Source organism: Mastacembelus armatus, chromosome 7 (assembly GCF_900324485.2).
Source record: "Mastacembelus armatus chromosome 7, fMasArm1.2, whole genome shotgun sequence".
Lineage (NCBI taxonomy): Eukaryota > Metazoa > Chordata > Actinopteri > Synbranchiformes > Mastacembelidae > Mastacembelus > Mastacembelus armatus.
The window spans coordinates 23,358,257-23,374,891 of NC_046639.1; the positions used below are offsets into that span (position 1 = coordinate 23,358,257).

Below are 16,635 nucleotides of genomic sequence, written 5' to 3' on the forward strand. Positions count from 1 at the left end.
AGACCAAACGATTTGCTGGAAAATGCTGTTTTCTCCCGCAGAGTTGGATGAAGACAAGTGAATTAAAAAAACCAAAAAGAAGCATTGCCACTTATCTCAGAGGATAAGTTAGGAGCAAAACAAAGATGGAAAGAATGTGCTTGAAAACAAAGCCGTCAGTGGGAGCAGGGGACTTAGTAATGGCATTGCTTTGTGGCTATTAATATCTACATGGACCCCACAGCCCATCGTGATTAGAAATTGCTCACTGCTCTTCTCTCTAGTTAGTGTGACTAATCCATTAACATTCATTTATGGCGTCTGTCAGTATCTGTCAATCATCACATTGTTACCTAAAATTACGAATGACCTGTATACGGCACATGCACCACATGACAGAGTTTTTGACACCACAACCTCAGTCCTGAAAACCTGCCATCACAGTCATCCTGAAGCTGAAATTCATGCCAGTCCACTGTTAAACTAAAACACAAAACGGTTGCTGTCTTTATGTTTCAAAGCCATGTTTGAAAGGTTAGCCAGCATTACAAATGTTATGTGCTTCCAGTCTTATCAGAACAGAGCTCACAGCACCCTGCTAATGGTCTAAATTCAGCCCAGCAACTCGCCACCTCCCTGCCAGAGAGCGCACAGCCACCTCCCCCCCACCCGGTAACAACAGTGTTTTGCACCTCTGGTGGAGCTGTCGAGACCAAAGCTGGTGGTACTCTGAAAAAAGTGCTATTAAATGTCTTTGTTGTTGTTGTTCCATCCTCTTGCATCAACGTTTTTAGGCATTTGTCCAATCTACCCTCAGATGCTGACGCACAGTTCAAAAATTTGAAAATAATTCATAGGAGTGTCTACAAATTAAAAGTCAGCCTGATTCCTGGGCCACACCCCACTTAACAAGATCAATGTGGAGTGGGAGAGAGGGAAAAAGATGAGACGATGTCACGGGAGATAGACATGGAAAGATGAATAAACTGAAAATAAAGGATGGGAGGGGCATTGATGCTTGTTGCATTCAAGACACCCAGGCACTGCCTCCAAGCCTGAATCATCAACAGACAGCATAGCACTGTGGCAGTCTATAATATGAAAGTAGGTCAACAATCAACTTTATGTTGTTTAAATGACGATTACCTTTCATGCACTCACTGTAAAGAAGGTGGTATCAATAATTAATAGAATCTAATTATGATTCAAACACTATGCAGTTCTCTTCTGGATCTGGGAATGTGAAGAAGGTTTTGATGAACCTGTGTTGGAGATCTTGATGAACCATAGCACCTTGGCAACTTCAAAGAATGGCTGTTGTGTGATCACCACCCTAAGGTCTTAACATATGTAGGTCAAAGAGACTGCAGATAAACATGTAAAGACTGTAAATGTTGTTTTGTGAGGTTAAAACTCGGGTAAATAAAGTTATAATAACAATAATGTCCTGTGATTATATCAGTACCAAAGATGGAGACAAAATGTAAGAAAAAGATAAACATGAGGTTCACTAATAAATAAAAAAGTTAAAGTATCACTAATAGTAACTTCATGGATCGGGCCTGGAACACAGGAATTGTAAGAGTGTCAAACAAGAATGATAACAGACTGGGAGCGAGTGGCTCTGATCCAATAGCCAGTAATCCATGTTGTCCTCCAGCGACAGTGAGTCACCTCTATATGTGTGTGTTTGTGTGTGCATTCCTATCTTACCACACACACAACACTGTGTCTGGGTTGTGTCTATTTCAGCTGCTGTGTATTATATAATGTTAAAGAGAGAAAGTGTGGCTAAGCTGGACGGTCATTTTTCTTGTGCTAACTTACATGCAACAGAAGACTGGGAGCTCCATCCACTGGTTTCACTGGTCTCCACATGGAAACCCTCTAAAATAAACTTGTCCTTTTACAGAAAACACTATTTTTGACCACTTACACAAATAATTTCATTTAAAACGATACGCCTGCCTTAAACTGATGGCATAAATAGTGTGTATTTACTGGATGTGTACACACTGTATGTAAATCTAGTCAATTCAATCTAGACATTTAAGAACAAACATTTTAAATTTTTGTTGAATTTTTGTTGACTGGGGTGCACGATGGTGTGGTGGTGAGCACTACTGCTTCACAGCCAAAAGGTCCTGGGTTCAAATGGGATTCAGACATGGGGCTTTTCTATGTGGAATTTGTATGATCTCATTGCATTACAAACCACTGGATTTAGATGAGATAGCACTGAATTTGTTAGAATTACTAATAATACAAATGAATCTCAAAAGGGTTTTGCTCTATGTTCTCTTTTCATTGAAATATTGTTGTGATAATACTTTAACCTTCAGCTAATCACAGTTTTGTATTTCAAAGGATTTTCCATTCCATAAAAACATTGACTTTAACTTGACTTTAGCGTTTCACTGAAATAACACATTAGATTTAAGTCTTTGTAAAAGTATTCCTGTTCATCAAATTTGGATGTGACAGTTACATCATTTGATTTGCTCATTTTCTTATTTGCCAAAGTAGAAACTTCTTGATGATGATGTTCATTAGAGAGGAAAATAAATTATGGTTGCCTCATCCCCTTAGTGCGCTGTTCCCATGGAAACGTGTTTTTATGCTCAAAGAAACAGTTTATATTTTCATTGTGTAGCCTATACAGGTGTGTGTCCGTGTGAATGATGCTCACTGTGCAGACCTCTAAAATAACACAAGTGCTAAATGAAAGTCTAAAAAGGAGGAGAAACTAAGGAAAGTAAACATTAACTAAGGGCTAATTTAATGTCTTTGTGTGTGTGTGTGTGTGTGTGTGTGTGTGTGGCTGGATGTGTGTGTGTGTGTGTGTGTGTGTGTGTGTGTCTGACCTGAACAATGATTACCTTGACCTTGAGCAGGCTGATGAAATTCAGAGAGTAAACCTTGTTCTCCTTCAATGTGTCGGACATCTAGAGGATCATAATTATTGTTTCGTGTTGAATGTTTTTATGGGCAATTTTCTAATGATGGTCTTTGAAGCCAATCACTGACATAAGAAACATCATAGCAGTCAACTGTTTACATCCATCAGTGCTGTAAATCATGCTGAACACCTCATCTAATTCACCACTTTGTTTCTAAAACCTAATAGACACGTTTGTGTTGGTTTCTGGTTTGCCTTTCTCTCTACGAAGGAAAAACCAAAACAAATTCATTCATTTAAACAAACTATTAAACAACAGATTTAGGACAAACTTAATGCAAACTCAATTTTCTTCTAACCACATTATCATCATCATGGCTAATGTACTGAAAGATCATTTAGATTTTACTGGCAGATTTTAACACATCACTTTTTCAATTTTAGTCAAAAAATATCTCACTCCAGCAGCTGCCCCAGGGGCATTAGAAAGACTTTTTCTACTCCGAGCATCGCCTCTCCCCTTTTTATCTCTGTCATAGTACAGTACTGCTCTGGAACACTGTTAACAGCTTTAATGCCACTACTGACGCTGATAAATTTGTTTGCTGATTCGTGACAGCAGACCATAAATAAAGCTCTGTGATGTGACATTCTTGTTTTTACTGTCTTCGTAACATTTTTTTGATTACAACATGCCCACAAACAGGCTGGCACATGTCTTAAACTACAATTTACAATTCACCTGTCCAGTTAAGGATTAGATAATAAAAATGTTCTTTTAACACATTCAAGTTACACGCAAGGTACTGTGGACAGTAAATGCTGATTTTTTACAGTTTCATCCTCATCATCTTTATATATCGATTATTATTCATATTATCTAATTATTATTTAGACCTTAGACCACATTTTCCAAAATGCTCCGTCCTCTGAGAAACCTGGATGAGCTAATTGTGGTGTCAACAAAAAGTAAAAAAAATGAAAGAAAAACCTGCATAAAGCCCATATTCACTGAAAGCAATCTGATTATGTAAAATGTTATTAAAATAATATCGGATGTAGGTTATTTTCACTACAATATCAACATTAGATTAGTATGAAAGGAAATTTTACAAAGTAACTGGGAGCTTCCTGTGGCTTTTAAGACGGTGTACAGTAAAAGCATAGCGTAACTATTAACTATTAACTATAATTCACCCTTTGCACATGTATGAAGACATGAGGCAGCTGCAATTTTTTTAACACAGCAATATTATATTCAGGGTCTTTCCTTTGGTTTTAATACAACTTATTTTCTACATATTTTACAGCTCTGTTACAATTAGCAGTAAAGAAAATGGACAGATTAATGACATTGTTTTTTTAGTGTGTTTGAAATCAATAAGTCTTTTTAAAAGCTGAGCAACATGAAAATGTTCTCTCCCATACATTTAAATTGTATTGTTCATTCCAGACAGATGAAGGGCATTTACCAATGTTCCTCCAAAAAGTTAATATTAGCTACTCTTTCAACCATGACTGCTCCATCACCTCTAAGCTCGTACTTTAGCAGAGGTCACTTGGGCTACCAACTCAAAATTATATAACCACACAGACAGAAATTACACGTCCAAGGTAAGTCTACTTGTTTTTGTGTTTTTGCACATCTATAGCAACAACAGCCAGCATCTGTTTATTCATATATATTTTGTCTTTATTCGTGCAGATTGTAAAACTGTACTAATAAGACAAATATTTCAAGACAAAATGAAAAACCTGGATGAGACTCCTAGGAGTGAAAGAAACACAGAGAACAACTGCCAAGAGGAAGAAAATCAATTGGAGACATCTCATAATAAGAGTCCACTCCTTTCTGATTCATGGAAACCATACCAACGGCCCCGTGCAATTGTTAAAGGTCAGATTTAAGTAGAAAATCGTGAGAATGTGATTAATACTGACCAGATCGATACACAGAGGAGCTTGTGATATCACAGAAGACAGTTAAGAGTTTGAACATTTTTGTGATAACATCTAATGCCATTTAATATGTATTTTCTGTATTCAAAGTTACTGGAATTGGTATTGTGACTGTTATTCTCAATACTGACAGATTTTTATATTTCATTCATATTCATTACCCATATTTAATTATGAAAAGTTACTCTTATGCTGATTACTCTGTAAATAATTTGAGCTTCACATAACATTTTTTACATATTATTGTTATTTCAGTTATAGAAAGCTATTAATTATCCTCCATTTGGTCCAGGTTTTTTTCCTGGTCAGTATACTCTTTGTATGACCATCTTACATGGAGCTAGTTAAAGTGTTAGTGTTTCCACTGCAGGAATCTAACAACCCAGAGGCTTTGGTAGTTGGTTCTTCCTTGTGTTTTTTTGCCACTAATAATGTCATAATATTGTTTTCTTTCTCTCCACTGAGAAATCTTCTTGTAGACCTTTTTGTTTTCAATCGCTGACCACAGCTCCCTCTGAATGGTCTCTTCGGGCCTAATACTTATAAAGGCCTGCAAGTGTGTCCATTGTTCTTTTTGTTTAGTTCAGATTCTACTCATCTAAGTCCCATTACGATATCTTACAGTATGTGATAGTTGGCACTTCAAATAAATTTAATTTAACTTGTTCTCTAGTCAGGTTCCAACTTGCTAAAAATGCCCCTCTATGTCCTTACAGACCATATCCATAAATTATATTTCACTTTAATGCATTTGTGTTTTGATGTCACACAAATGAAACCAAAAGAAGGTTAACCTACGTTTTGTGTCCACAGAGTGGCTGCTGAAGCTGAGGTGCTGTTTGGGAGCGGTGTGTGGGATGGAGTGGTATGGTTATGCTGCTCTAGGCATTTTGACAGGCTTCCTCAGCTTCCTCATGGACCTCAGTGTATCAAAACTGCTGAGAGGTAAACACAAACACCCACACACACACGTAAGCAAACATATAGCAAAAACCGAGACATTAATGTCTCTTTACCTTGACTTGTAGCTCATCAGTGGCTTTATATGAAGCTGGAGGGGCACAGTCTGCTACAGTTCCTCTGTTGGACTCTTTACCCATCATGCATCTGTGTTGTTGGATCATCATTCTCTCACAGCATCTGTCCCTTTTCCACAGGTCTGTTTAAATATACAGTGTACAAGTCAACTTTACATATATTTGTGTGTGACATAACAGAATATTTCATCCAAGTTAATACCACAAATAAGACAATAAGGGGATAAAGGGAATTTTCAGGAAAAGGTCTCATCTGCTAACTTGAAGGGCGAAGGGTTTGATACCAACCAGCCACCAGAGGGCGAACAACTAACAGTGGCTTCACATTTCTTATTCATATGCATTTAGTGACAGGAGAAGAGCTAATGAAAAAAATATCCTGTAAGAAAACTAGGTAACCTTTAAAATTCATGTTGCCCTTGATAATGGTACTTTGTCCAGGCCCAGAGGCAGCATAGCAGCCACAAATCATGAAAATTGTTCCTCAGCTCCACTGTACTTCACCTTTGAGATGATGTTTTCATATTGGTATGCTCTGCCCTTTCTATGCCATTTATAGAGCTGTGTGTTCTTCTCAAACAATTCAACCTTAGATTCATCGGTCCCCTGCCCCAGTCAGCGTTGAGTTTAGAATTTTAGCCTGCACTGGTACATGCCACTGCTTTGTAGACACTACTATGAGAAAAACTGGCATAGCAGCCCCGAAAGGAAAATAATTTATGTGACAGGATCTGAAAACAGAAGTCCTTTCCATCCCCTTGTCTATTAAATTATGCTGAATTATTCCTGTGTCATTTTGAACTTGATTATTTTACCACTTCTGGGTTTTCCCAAAGCATCTTGTCCCATTTCTTCATTTCTCTACAGGCTCAGGGATTCCAGAGGTTAGAGCCATGCTGGCCGGCTTTGAGATGCCTCATTACTTATCTGTTACTAATTTGTTCACCAAGTACGTGGGCCTGATCTGTACACTGGCAGCTGGCAGCACTATTTTCCTGGGCAAAGTGGTGAGAGACTTCTCAATGTACTTGTTTGTAGATAGAATCTTATGTCACCTGCTTCATCAAGAGCTGTGATCGGTTTTCTATATTTGTCTCTTAACATCAGGGTCCATTTGTGCATCTTTCTACTATGGTGGGGGCATACCTGAGCAAACTGTGCAGTCTTGTTCAAACTAATAAGAAGGTAAAACCACAGTACTTATTTTACTTCTTAAATCCTAAAGCTGTACAAATCCATGTTGGTACTGCACATTAACAATAGATCAAATGACAATGGTGTATCAATGCAGGGTATCACTTAGAGTGACAAACCCACATAGAATTATCTCTAAACACTGCAGTGGAGTTTTTTTAGGCTTGTCTAGCTCATTTAAGACACGACATTATAGAATCATTCTCTTTAAGGACAAAGCAGCTGGAGAGATGATGGTCGTAGCTGCTGCAGTCGGAGTGGCCAGCTGCTTTGGAGCGCCCGTGAGTGGTGAGAGAGCAAGAAAAATCCATGCTTTTTAATGCATCTACTTTCACTATATCTGTCCTTCTCACACTTTGTGGTTAATGCATTACCACTTTTGATTTTCCCTCGTCATCTTCACATTTTCTCTTCTCTTTTACACCTCTGCTTCTCCATAATCTTTATATATTTTATGCTTTTTTCTCACCTCTGCTTCCTTTCAGCCCCTTTCCAATATTTTGATCCTCTCATCACTGTTTCATTTTTGCAACCTTGTTGGGGGATCAGCACCTCAGATTCAAAGTCCATTTGCACTGAAACTGTAAGAGAAATTGAAAATGTCACAATTTGCATAAAACATTTACTAAACTTACTTTTTTCCCAATCATGCAGGCAGCAAAACTACAGGATCTGTTGCATTGTTTTGTCAATTATTAAGGCTTAGACCTGAAGTGACATTATGACCTCTCATCTCTTCCCCCTCTGCTCCTGTAGGTGTGTTGTTCAGTGTGGAGGTGATGTCCTCTCACTTTGCTGTGAAGCATTATGTCCCATGTTTCTTCTCAACTGCCTGCGGGGCTTTAACCTTCCACCTCTTTTCTGTGTGGAGTGGAGATGGAGGTAATAGACACCTTTAATTCTGACATCTGGATCTAAGACAAAAGGAACATAAAACCTATTGACATCACCTAAGGCCTAAGATTACATTGAAGAAGTATCTATTCACACACCAACTACACTGTATAGTCAAAAGTAAATGGACACACCTTACCACATCCTTTCATATACTTTTAGTTTTGGGCTATGGTGGAACAGCAGTACTTTGGTTAGCACTGTCGCCTCACAGCAAGAAGGTTTGGGGTTTGAACCTTGTTCAGTCATGAGGAGTTTCTGTGTGGAGTTTTGGGGTGAGGTTAAGTGGCAACTCTAAATTTCCCATACATGTGAATGTGAGTGTGAGTGTTTGTCTGTCTCCGTGTGTCAGCCCCTGTGATAGAAGGGTGATCAGTCCAGGATGGAGCCTGCCTCTCGACCAACGTCAAGTGGGTTTGGCTCTAACCCTGGGTGCGCCAGAATAAGTGGTAGATAATGGATGGATGAGTGGATGGTTTTGGGCTAGTTTTCACCATTTGGCTAAGGCATGTATTATATTATATAACGCTTCATTATATAAATATTGAAGAAATATTTAAGCTGCCAGACAGTACATTTCAATAAAACCTCAAAGCAATAAACTGAAGGAAGATTAGATTTTGAAGGGCTGTGGGAGAAATTAGAGGTATAACTGCAATGTGTTTTCTGTCCACAGAGACTCTTCAGGTATTGTTCAAAACTAATTTCCCTACAGCTTTACCTTTCTACCCACTGGAGATTGTGCTGTTTGCCCTTTTGGGGTAGGTTAATTTTTACAGCATCTGCATAGTTAAAAAAAAAAGTCCTCTATTTGTCTCTGCCTTACCCATAAATACTGACATTTTGTGTTCAGCTATCAATCACAATGTAAAGCTTTGCCCAGTTCTGTTGTATCTTAATTAGCATTCAGTTTTTCCATTCATTCAAGCATTTCCTAACCTCCTTCTCCTCTTCCTCATGACTTCCCCTGAAGACTAATTACTTCTGATTGTCTATTGCTGCCTGGGTTGAAATAAACCTCTTGTCTCTCATTGTGGATTCGGTCGGCTTTCTGTCTGGAAACAGGTTACTATGTGGAGCTGTGAGCTGCTGTTATCTCTTCTGCCATCGATGGATCCTACAAGTCATCAAAACAAACCCAATCTTCATCAAGTGGCTGACAACAGAGTAAGAGCTAAATCCTTACAACTGGAAAGCCATATCGTGCTGAATCACCAGCCAAGACTCATGTAAGACAGACTCATAAGATAGATTTTAGATGGATTGTTAGTTCCAACAGGCTGATGGGCCAGTGTCCTAAAACATGTATGTTCTCATAAGGTTAATGCAAAATCCAGTTTTTGGTTCTTTTTTATCTTGCATATTTTTTGCGACTGTAAACAACATTAGAAATTTGTGCAGGATCTTTAAAGTCACATTTTAATAATCCCTAGTGATAGATCTATGAGTGTCTGTGTGAAATTATGTGAACCTAATAATGCTTATAATAATATGTGAGGTCACACAGAGCAGTCAACTGATCAAAACGTTTTCAGTTTGCATTTGGATTATCTAAACAAGAGGGACATTATAACTGTGGTGTGTGTGTTTATGAACACCTCTGTGCAGGAAGGCTCTATATTCAGGCATGGTGGCCTTCCTCCTGGCCTCTGTGACGTTTCCTCACTTTGCTGGTCAATATATGGCTTCTAAGGTGGGACCCAAGAGCATTCAAAGGCCCAGTCTTCAATCATTACATACATGATCATTGACCTGGAGCCATACTGGATATTTTGTGTTTCTAAAATTGTTATAATTGAAATTCTTCACCCATGTCAACAAATACAACTGAATATGAACATTCAAATAATATATACAAAAATTAACTGTATTCAGTTATTATTACATTATTACTAAAATACGGCTGCCAAAATCGGTCTGGTCGCTTCTTTTGTCCTTGTTGCACAAATGTGGATCAGACTAAAATATCTTGACAACTGTTGCACCAAACTTAGCCGTACTTTTTGATTACTGCTAATTAGGGGCTAAAATGCTAATAGCTAAATTGCTGAATATTACCTTTGAATATCACCATCTGCACTGTCATTGTTAAGATGGCCCTATGTACAATCTCACTGAGCCAATAGCTTTGCTGTTGACTTCTGTACTTATCATAAGGAACCGAGACACAGGCAAACGAGATTTGTTGACAAAAAGAATAGTACAATATAATGCTACTGAATCCGTCAATGTTGAGTTTTTGTTTCACACTAACATTTTTGTTTTTCAGAAAATAACCTGAATATATAATCTACTTTACAGTACACCATGAAGCAACTCCTCACCTCTTTATTAGATGGCAGGCAGTGGACCTCTGAATCCCATAATGCCTCAGTGCAAGTGGACCCCAAGCCTTGGCTAGAGTGGAGTTCATCAGGGAGTTCTGTCTACATGACTTTGACCTTCTTTCTGCTCATGAAGGTACAAAGACTGCAAAGGCAAATTAGAGAGTCTTTATATGGCTGTCAGCCTGCACTGATAACCAACAGGACTCAAACAAAGCACCAGGTTTGGTTAGTGACTTGCTGGGGTCACAGTGACCCCTAATTGACATACAGTAACTGACCTTTTCATAATGGAGTATGTGAGTTAAAATCTGTTTAACCTTTAAGGCTGAAATATCTTGTGATACCTGATGTTACTTACAGAAATCCTGCAGGTGGAGGGATGAGTTTTGCAATTGTTGACAGCAAGAAATCTCAGCAGTCAAAAAATGTCCAGCTGAGTCACTGGTATTCATCAAGAGCTCAGTAAATCACGCACATATCCAATCTCCATTTGTGCACCAAGTGGAAGAAAAACCTTACTTGTCATTTCACAAAAATAGTTTCTTATTCAATGTAAAGCATCTCCAATGCATTAAGCTTTGTGGGAAATTCACTTTCCCAGGACACGCTCAGTAGGAACCACTTAACTATGACATATTTTTCCATTACCACTTGCAAATGTGGAATGTAAATGAGCATGATTCAATATTTATTTGTGCAAACCTGATTTGAGAGCAGTGCAACCAGTTTCCTGCACACAGACTGACAGTGACTCATCTGCTGTGCTACATGTGCTACTAGAGCTGTTATGGCTCTTCAGATGTTCCAGAGATTTGACAGTCTGTCTGTGTTGTTGACTCTGAGATGTGGATGCTGGTCCTTGCCTGCACTCTGCCTGTGCCAGCTGGATGCTTCATGCCAGTCTTTGTCTATGGTGAGTAAAGGGAAACAACTTGGCAAGCTTGTTTTGCAGAATACCTGAATGACACAAGTTGTAATTTAAGAAGATCATCTCACCAGCTTTTTTTTCTGCTAATGTAAACTGAAATTTAAAAATGAAGAAACTCTTTTGATGTGTTTTTTTAATTTCTGTTTTCCAGGGGCAGCTTTGGGCCGTTTGTTTGGAGAAGGGGGAGCTTATGTGTTGTCTGGATTGACTTCAGGCCAGCAGTGGGCTTCTATAAATCCTGGGGGCTATGCACTGGCTGGTAGGGAAAAAAACTGCTTTTTGGTGTTCATATACTGTGGCAAATTACATGTCTTACCTATACACAGTGTTTATATTTTTCTTCTATCTGCCTGAAGATTGTATATTATATATAACCTGGGTTCAGAGATTGCCACAGACATCCAGGGTAGAACTGATCAAAAATAAAGTACAAATGTTATTGATCAAATGGCATCATATCATATCATAGGTAGAAAACAGTGATTGACCTGCACTGTATATCAATCAAGACTGATTAATTCAGCCATGTATCTTATGTGTGATAAAGTCTCATGAAATAATGACTGATTTGCATCAACATAGTCAGAACAACATTTTTCTCAGTATTACCTTAATAAGTTTTCTGTGTTGTAGGTGCTGCAGCTTTTTCCGGTGCCGTTACACACACCTTGTCCCCAGCTCTTTTGGCTATAGAGCTTACTGGCCAGTTTAGCCATGCTGTGCCTGCCCTCATTGCCACTGTGCTGGCAAATGCCAGGTCTCGCTCTGGCCACCGGCCATCTTTTTATGATGCCATCTCCATCAGCAAGAGGCTCCCACACCTGCCCTCTCTTAAGAAGGCATGTCCTTGGTAAGAAAAAAAAAAGCAGGGGCAGGCATCCCATGTTCCTCGAGGGCTCAGCCCTACTTGTTTTCCCATTGTCCCTGCCCTACTCACTGCTGAATCCCTAAATCTGATTGTTCACTCAATCAGAAGCTGGAAGGTAACAATTAGAAAACCACTCCACCCTCAGCTGAGATGGTCCCTTCCAGCTACCACAGAGCACACCTGATCCAGGTAATCAGCAATGTATAGGGCAGGGATAGTTGGAAAACAAGCAGCACATGGCCCTCAATTAATATGGATTGCCCACAACTGGATTAAAGAATACATCAGGTTATGGGACCACTATCTCTGTAGTCAGCTGGTCAATAATAAGAGCATCAACATGTTCAAACTAAAAAGTAGCTGGCAACTTTAAAAGCTAAAAAACAAAATTAAATGGTCCTAAAATTATTATTTTAGAAAGAAAAAATGAAGCAAACACATTTCTCAGAAATCATAAGAAAAAACAAATTATTTTTGGACCAGTGGAATAAATTAGCCTTGTGTAAAATTATCCATATGTGTTCATGAAGAAATAGGCCTGAGCCACAAACATCTTTCTCACACTATGAAGATAGCAAAGATTGCAGATTACAATTCCTGTGTGTCATCTGGATCAACACAACTAATTGACATTTTCACAACAGAGTAAGCAAGCTAAAAACTTTAAGGTTGAAATGTCCTGTGATTCTTCATGCTTGACAGATGGATTCACTATTTTTTTCCAGCTCAAAAGCAGCCAGTCAAGCAATTAATGAGTAATTGGTATTGATCAAGAATCCCATCAACCTTCCTTATCTGTTATTCTCAGTTTGTTCTCCAAGTGAGTAAAGCCTGACAATAGCATGAATAGGGAAAAAACGAACCCCTGCAGAGTATGTGAACATTTTTACTTTGAAAACAATTTCTCACACCCATTGAAGTTATTTCTCACAGAAATTCATATTTTGACAACAGTACACCTGCCACAAGATTAGCCCACTTACTTACAATGGCTGTTTTTTTCCATTACAACACGTAAATATAAATAGCCAATGTGAATAGACAAGTAAAAAAAACTTTTCTATCCAATAGTTCTGTTTCTTCTTGTAGTCTTTTAATGTAAAGTATAGGAGTCTATAGACCACAACATACATTAAAAGAATCCACTATCATGTCTATGAATAGCACAAAGCAGATTGATCTCCTGGTGAGGTACCAAAAGGAGATACGTGACAATTAAATTCTGATCATAAATTTGTCTCACCAGATATTCTGGGATGAGTGATTATCTGCTGAAAGCTCTGAGTAAAGACAAAACCCTGACTGACTGCTGTTTAGCTGAAGCTTACATGGATTGTGTGGTTAAATTGTTGAATTATTTTTAATGAAGTGTGACATGAGTCTGATAAGAAATGTAATCAAGATGTAAGTCAAATTAAATGAACACATTTCCTGAACAGATTGGTATCTCTATGCTACAGTGGTGACAGGAGTTACTGGCCTATTTGCGGTTCTTTCTTTCTCAACTGTCTCCTACTAAGAATGGATTTCAGCCCCTAATAAGAGCCTGCATTTAGGAGGAAAGCTCCTTGTTGACAGCACTCAGGCTGAGTATTCCTCTGACAAAGTCAGACACATCATGAATCATTTTTGTGTCTGCCAAACCCCTTAAACCACTTGAAAATGTTTTTGGAATAACTGAAAGTTTTAATGCTGGTTTGAATATTTTTACCATGCTGACAGAGTCACTGCAGTGTCTGAGAGTCCAGCTCACATAATATATCAACTTTACAACAACGGTTTATTATTTGTTCTTGTTCATGACTCTTCTGATAACAGTCCTGAATTCTTAAAATCCAAGAAAGGTTTTGGAAGTACTTCAACCTTGATAACAATAAAACAATAAATTATAAATAATCTGTTGTAAAATTAAACATTGTATCTGTGGACCCAACATAAAACAATGAATTCTATCTATATATAGATATATATAATTGAATTTGATCTCACGTGCTTTTGTAGGAGGCATGACAGGATTACTCTCTTTTGCAGGCTTCCCTCCACACCAGTGGGACAGGTTTTAGGAGCAAAAGCAGTGCAGCTTCAGAAAACAGCTGGGCTGGTGGAGGTTCAGCATGCTGTCAACAGCTGCACTGAAACACAAATCCCTGTGGTGGACTCACACGGTGTGCAGATATTTAACAGTATTGTACTCTGGTCTATAGCTACGGATTAATATTCTGTCTCAAATGTCTAACAAACAAATATATTTTGAGAACATGGAATATTTGGACCTTCTTTAAGAAACTGTCTGATTCATACTGGTCAAACATGCAGTTATGACTCCACACAGACTCACTGCTGAGAAGAAGAAATGATTAAAATTGTAACCGTTACAAAAACTCTAGCAATTCAGCAGTGTGAAAGTGGCTTGATAAGGAACTGACAAGTGTGAGAAAACAGTAAATTGACCAGCTGAGCCTTTCAGCAGCAATCACATGGATAAATTTTAAAGTTTTCAACAAATGGCAAAGCCCACTAGAGAGCTCCACACACCCTAGACTTCACCAGTGACTGTGGCAAAGAAAATTGATTTTCTCTCCTCTCTCATATTGAAGAGTCACAGATTTTACTGGGGTTTGTTCTGCGACCAGAGCTTCTGATGTTCCTGCGTCATTGTAAGACTGAGGTAAAAAGCAGACTTTTGTTTTTACAATCTCTATGACACTGGATGTAAAACTGTTTCAAAAAAAGCACTAACAGGTTTGCTGGCTGATGTAAAAGCTGATTATATGACAATGTACATCCATATTAAAGCTGACTGACTGACTGACAGATAGATACTTTATTCATCCCCTATGGGGGAAATTCAGAGTAATAATAATGAGAACTGAAATCTGATTTGAATATCAATGTTTGTGCTGTTCTTCAGACTGTGGAGAAACATTTGGACGAAGTCTGCTGCATTCACCGAGCCTCTGTCCTGTTATCACCTCACAACACTGTTCAGGAAGTGAGTAGACTTTGTCATTAGTCGTGATAAATTTAATGATTGGGCCAATGCTCTTATTTACTTTCTTCTTGAGACTTAACCAAAGTCACGTCTGTGCATAAAGTATGATGTTGGAGTAGGAGGCAATTAGTTTAGCTTAGCATAAATACTTGATGAAAGATGATTATTGTGCTCTTGCAGGCCCACAGCATACTGAGCCTTGTTGGCACCCAGGCTTTGTTTGTCACAGACAGCGGGCGACTGGTCGGGCTTATCACATGGCCAGAGGTAACAGGTTATAAATATATATGACATATAAATATAATCTTCAATATTATCTTAATGACACATAGAACCTCATTTTGTACATTCATCTGCTGGTATTTGTCTTGTCTGTATGCACGTTAGAAACACAGCCTTTTATGGATTTGCTAATATTATGCAGGGTGTAGGACGCTAAATGGCTGCTCATGAATTCAAAGCCTTTTTCTCTCTCCCTCCCTCTTTGTTTCTCTATTTTCTTCCACCAGATGAAGAGAATATTAGAGGACTTGGCCAAAGAAATCTAAGCAGCACTAAAGGAGAAATAAGCACAACCACTGACCTTTTTTAAACCAAATGTGAATCCATCTGTCTGATTAGCTTGTGACACAATAAAGATAACACTGCTCCATTTCTCAAGCTTAACAATATTTGCACACAAACAAAAGTTTAATTAGCTGGAGGCTCCTTTAAGAGCCATTTATCAGAGCTTACTGTTCTGCCTGTTATTATAATTAGCAGGATTGTGTCCACAAGCAGATAGCAGTCTCATTCAGTGAACTGCACTTTGTGACAGCAATATTAAAATTGCATTTACCCAAAAACTATATTCACTGTGGACCAAAAAAAAAGCCAGTAAAAGATTTATACAATAAAATAGCACTGGTGAGGTATTCTTGACATTACTACAGGTCATGCAGAGGTTTTCATCTTGAAAATAAACAACATATCCATCACACCACATCCTCTTTGGCAAGTTGCATCATGTGGTGATGCATGTGGCTCATTCAACTTCAATGTACAAGATCTTTTAAGAGTTGTATTTAAAACAAAGTCACAAGCACATCATACATTAAAGATGTTACGCGTTCCCCTGAGAGCAACACAGTATTCGCTTGGAGTGTCTTCAAGTAATCAATCAATCAATCAATCAATAAGTCAATCAATCAATCAATAAATGTGTTGTTACCATAATACATTTAAAACATCTATATGCAGTCATTTAAGGTGACATACTGAGTGATTGTTCACGGTCACATCAGGAACATAGTAAGTGTCGTCTCACTAATGAGGCTCCCACTTGGCTTAATTAAACCTTGATTGCAGTCCAAATTAGGGTTTCTGGTGTGACAATTAAAACCAATAAAAATAAACTGAGAATTGTGTTCTTAGCTGAACTTGTACACAAACTAAAAGAAAAAAGATAAAGGGAAAGTCTTTACTAACAAATATGGGAAGAAATCTAGTATCATTATGGTTTCCTTTGTCTAAACAAACATGGTGGTTATCCAGTGTGTTTGTAATAGAGACATTTTAA

At 38.2% G+C, this 16,635-nt stretch overlaps 1 protein-coding gene across 1 annotated transcript; it reads left to right on the forward strand.

The window, feature by feature from the left end:
- The first annotated feature begins 4,378 nt into the window (after positions 1 to 4,378).
- On the forward strand, positions 4,379 to 16,270 carry clcnk (chloride channel K). Its single transcript, XM_026333484.2, has 20 exons — positions 4,379 to 4,492; positions 4,584 to 4,775; positions 5,651 to 5,782; positions 5,866 to 5,994; positions 6,742 to 6,881; positions 6,982 to 7,059; positions 7,281 to 7,356; positions 7,825 to 7,950; positions 8,639 to 8,723; positions 9,028 to 9,129; positions 9,571 to 9,655; positions 10,264 to 10,422; positions 11,133 to 11,202; positions 11,369 to 11,476; positions 11,851 to 12,067; positions 14,117 to 14,250; positions 14,683 to 14,753; positions 14,997 to 15,077; positions 15,258 to 15,344; positions 15,587 to 16,270. Exons 2-20 carry the CDS (start codon positions 4,625 to 4,627, stop codon positions 15,623 to 15,625), a joined length of 2,070 nt encoding a protein of 689 aa, XP_026189269.1. The 5' UTR covers positions 4,379 to 4,492; positions 4,584 to 4,624; the 3' UTR covers positions 15,626 to 16,270.
- The last annotated feature ends 365 nt before the right edge of the window (positions 16,271 to 16,635 follow it).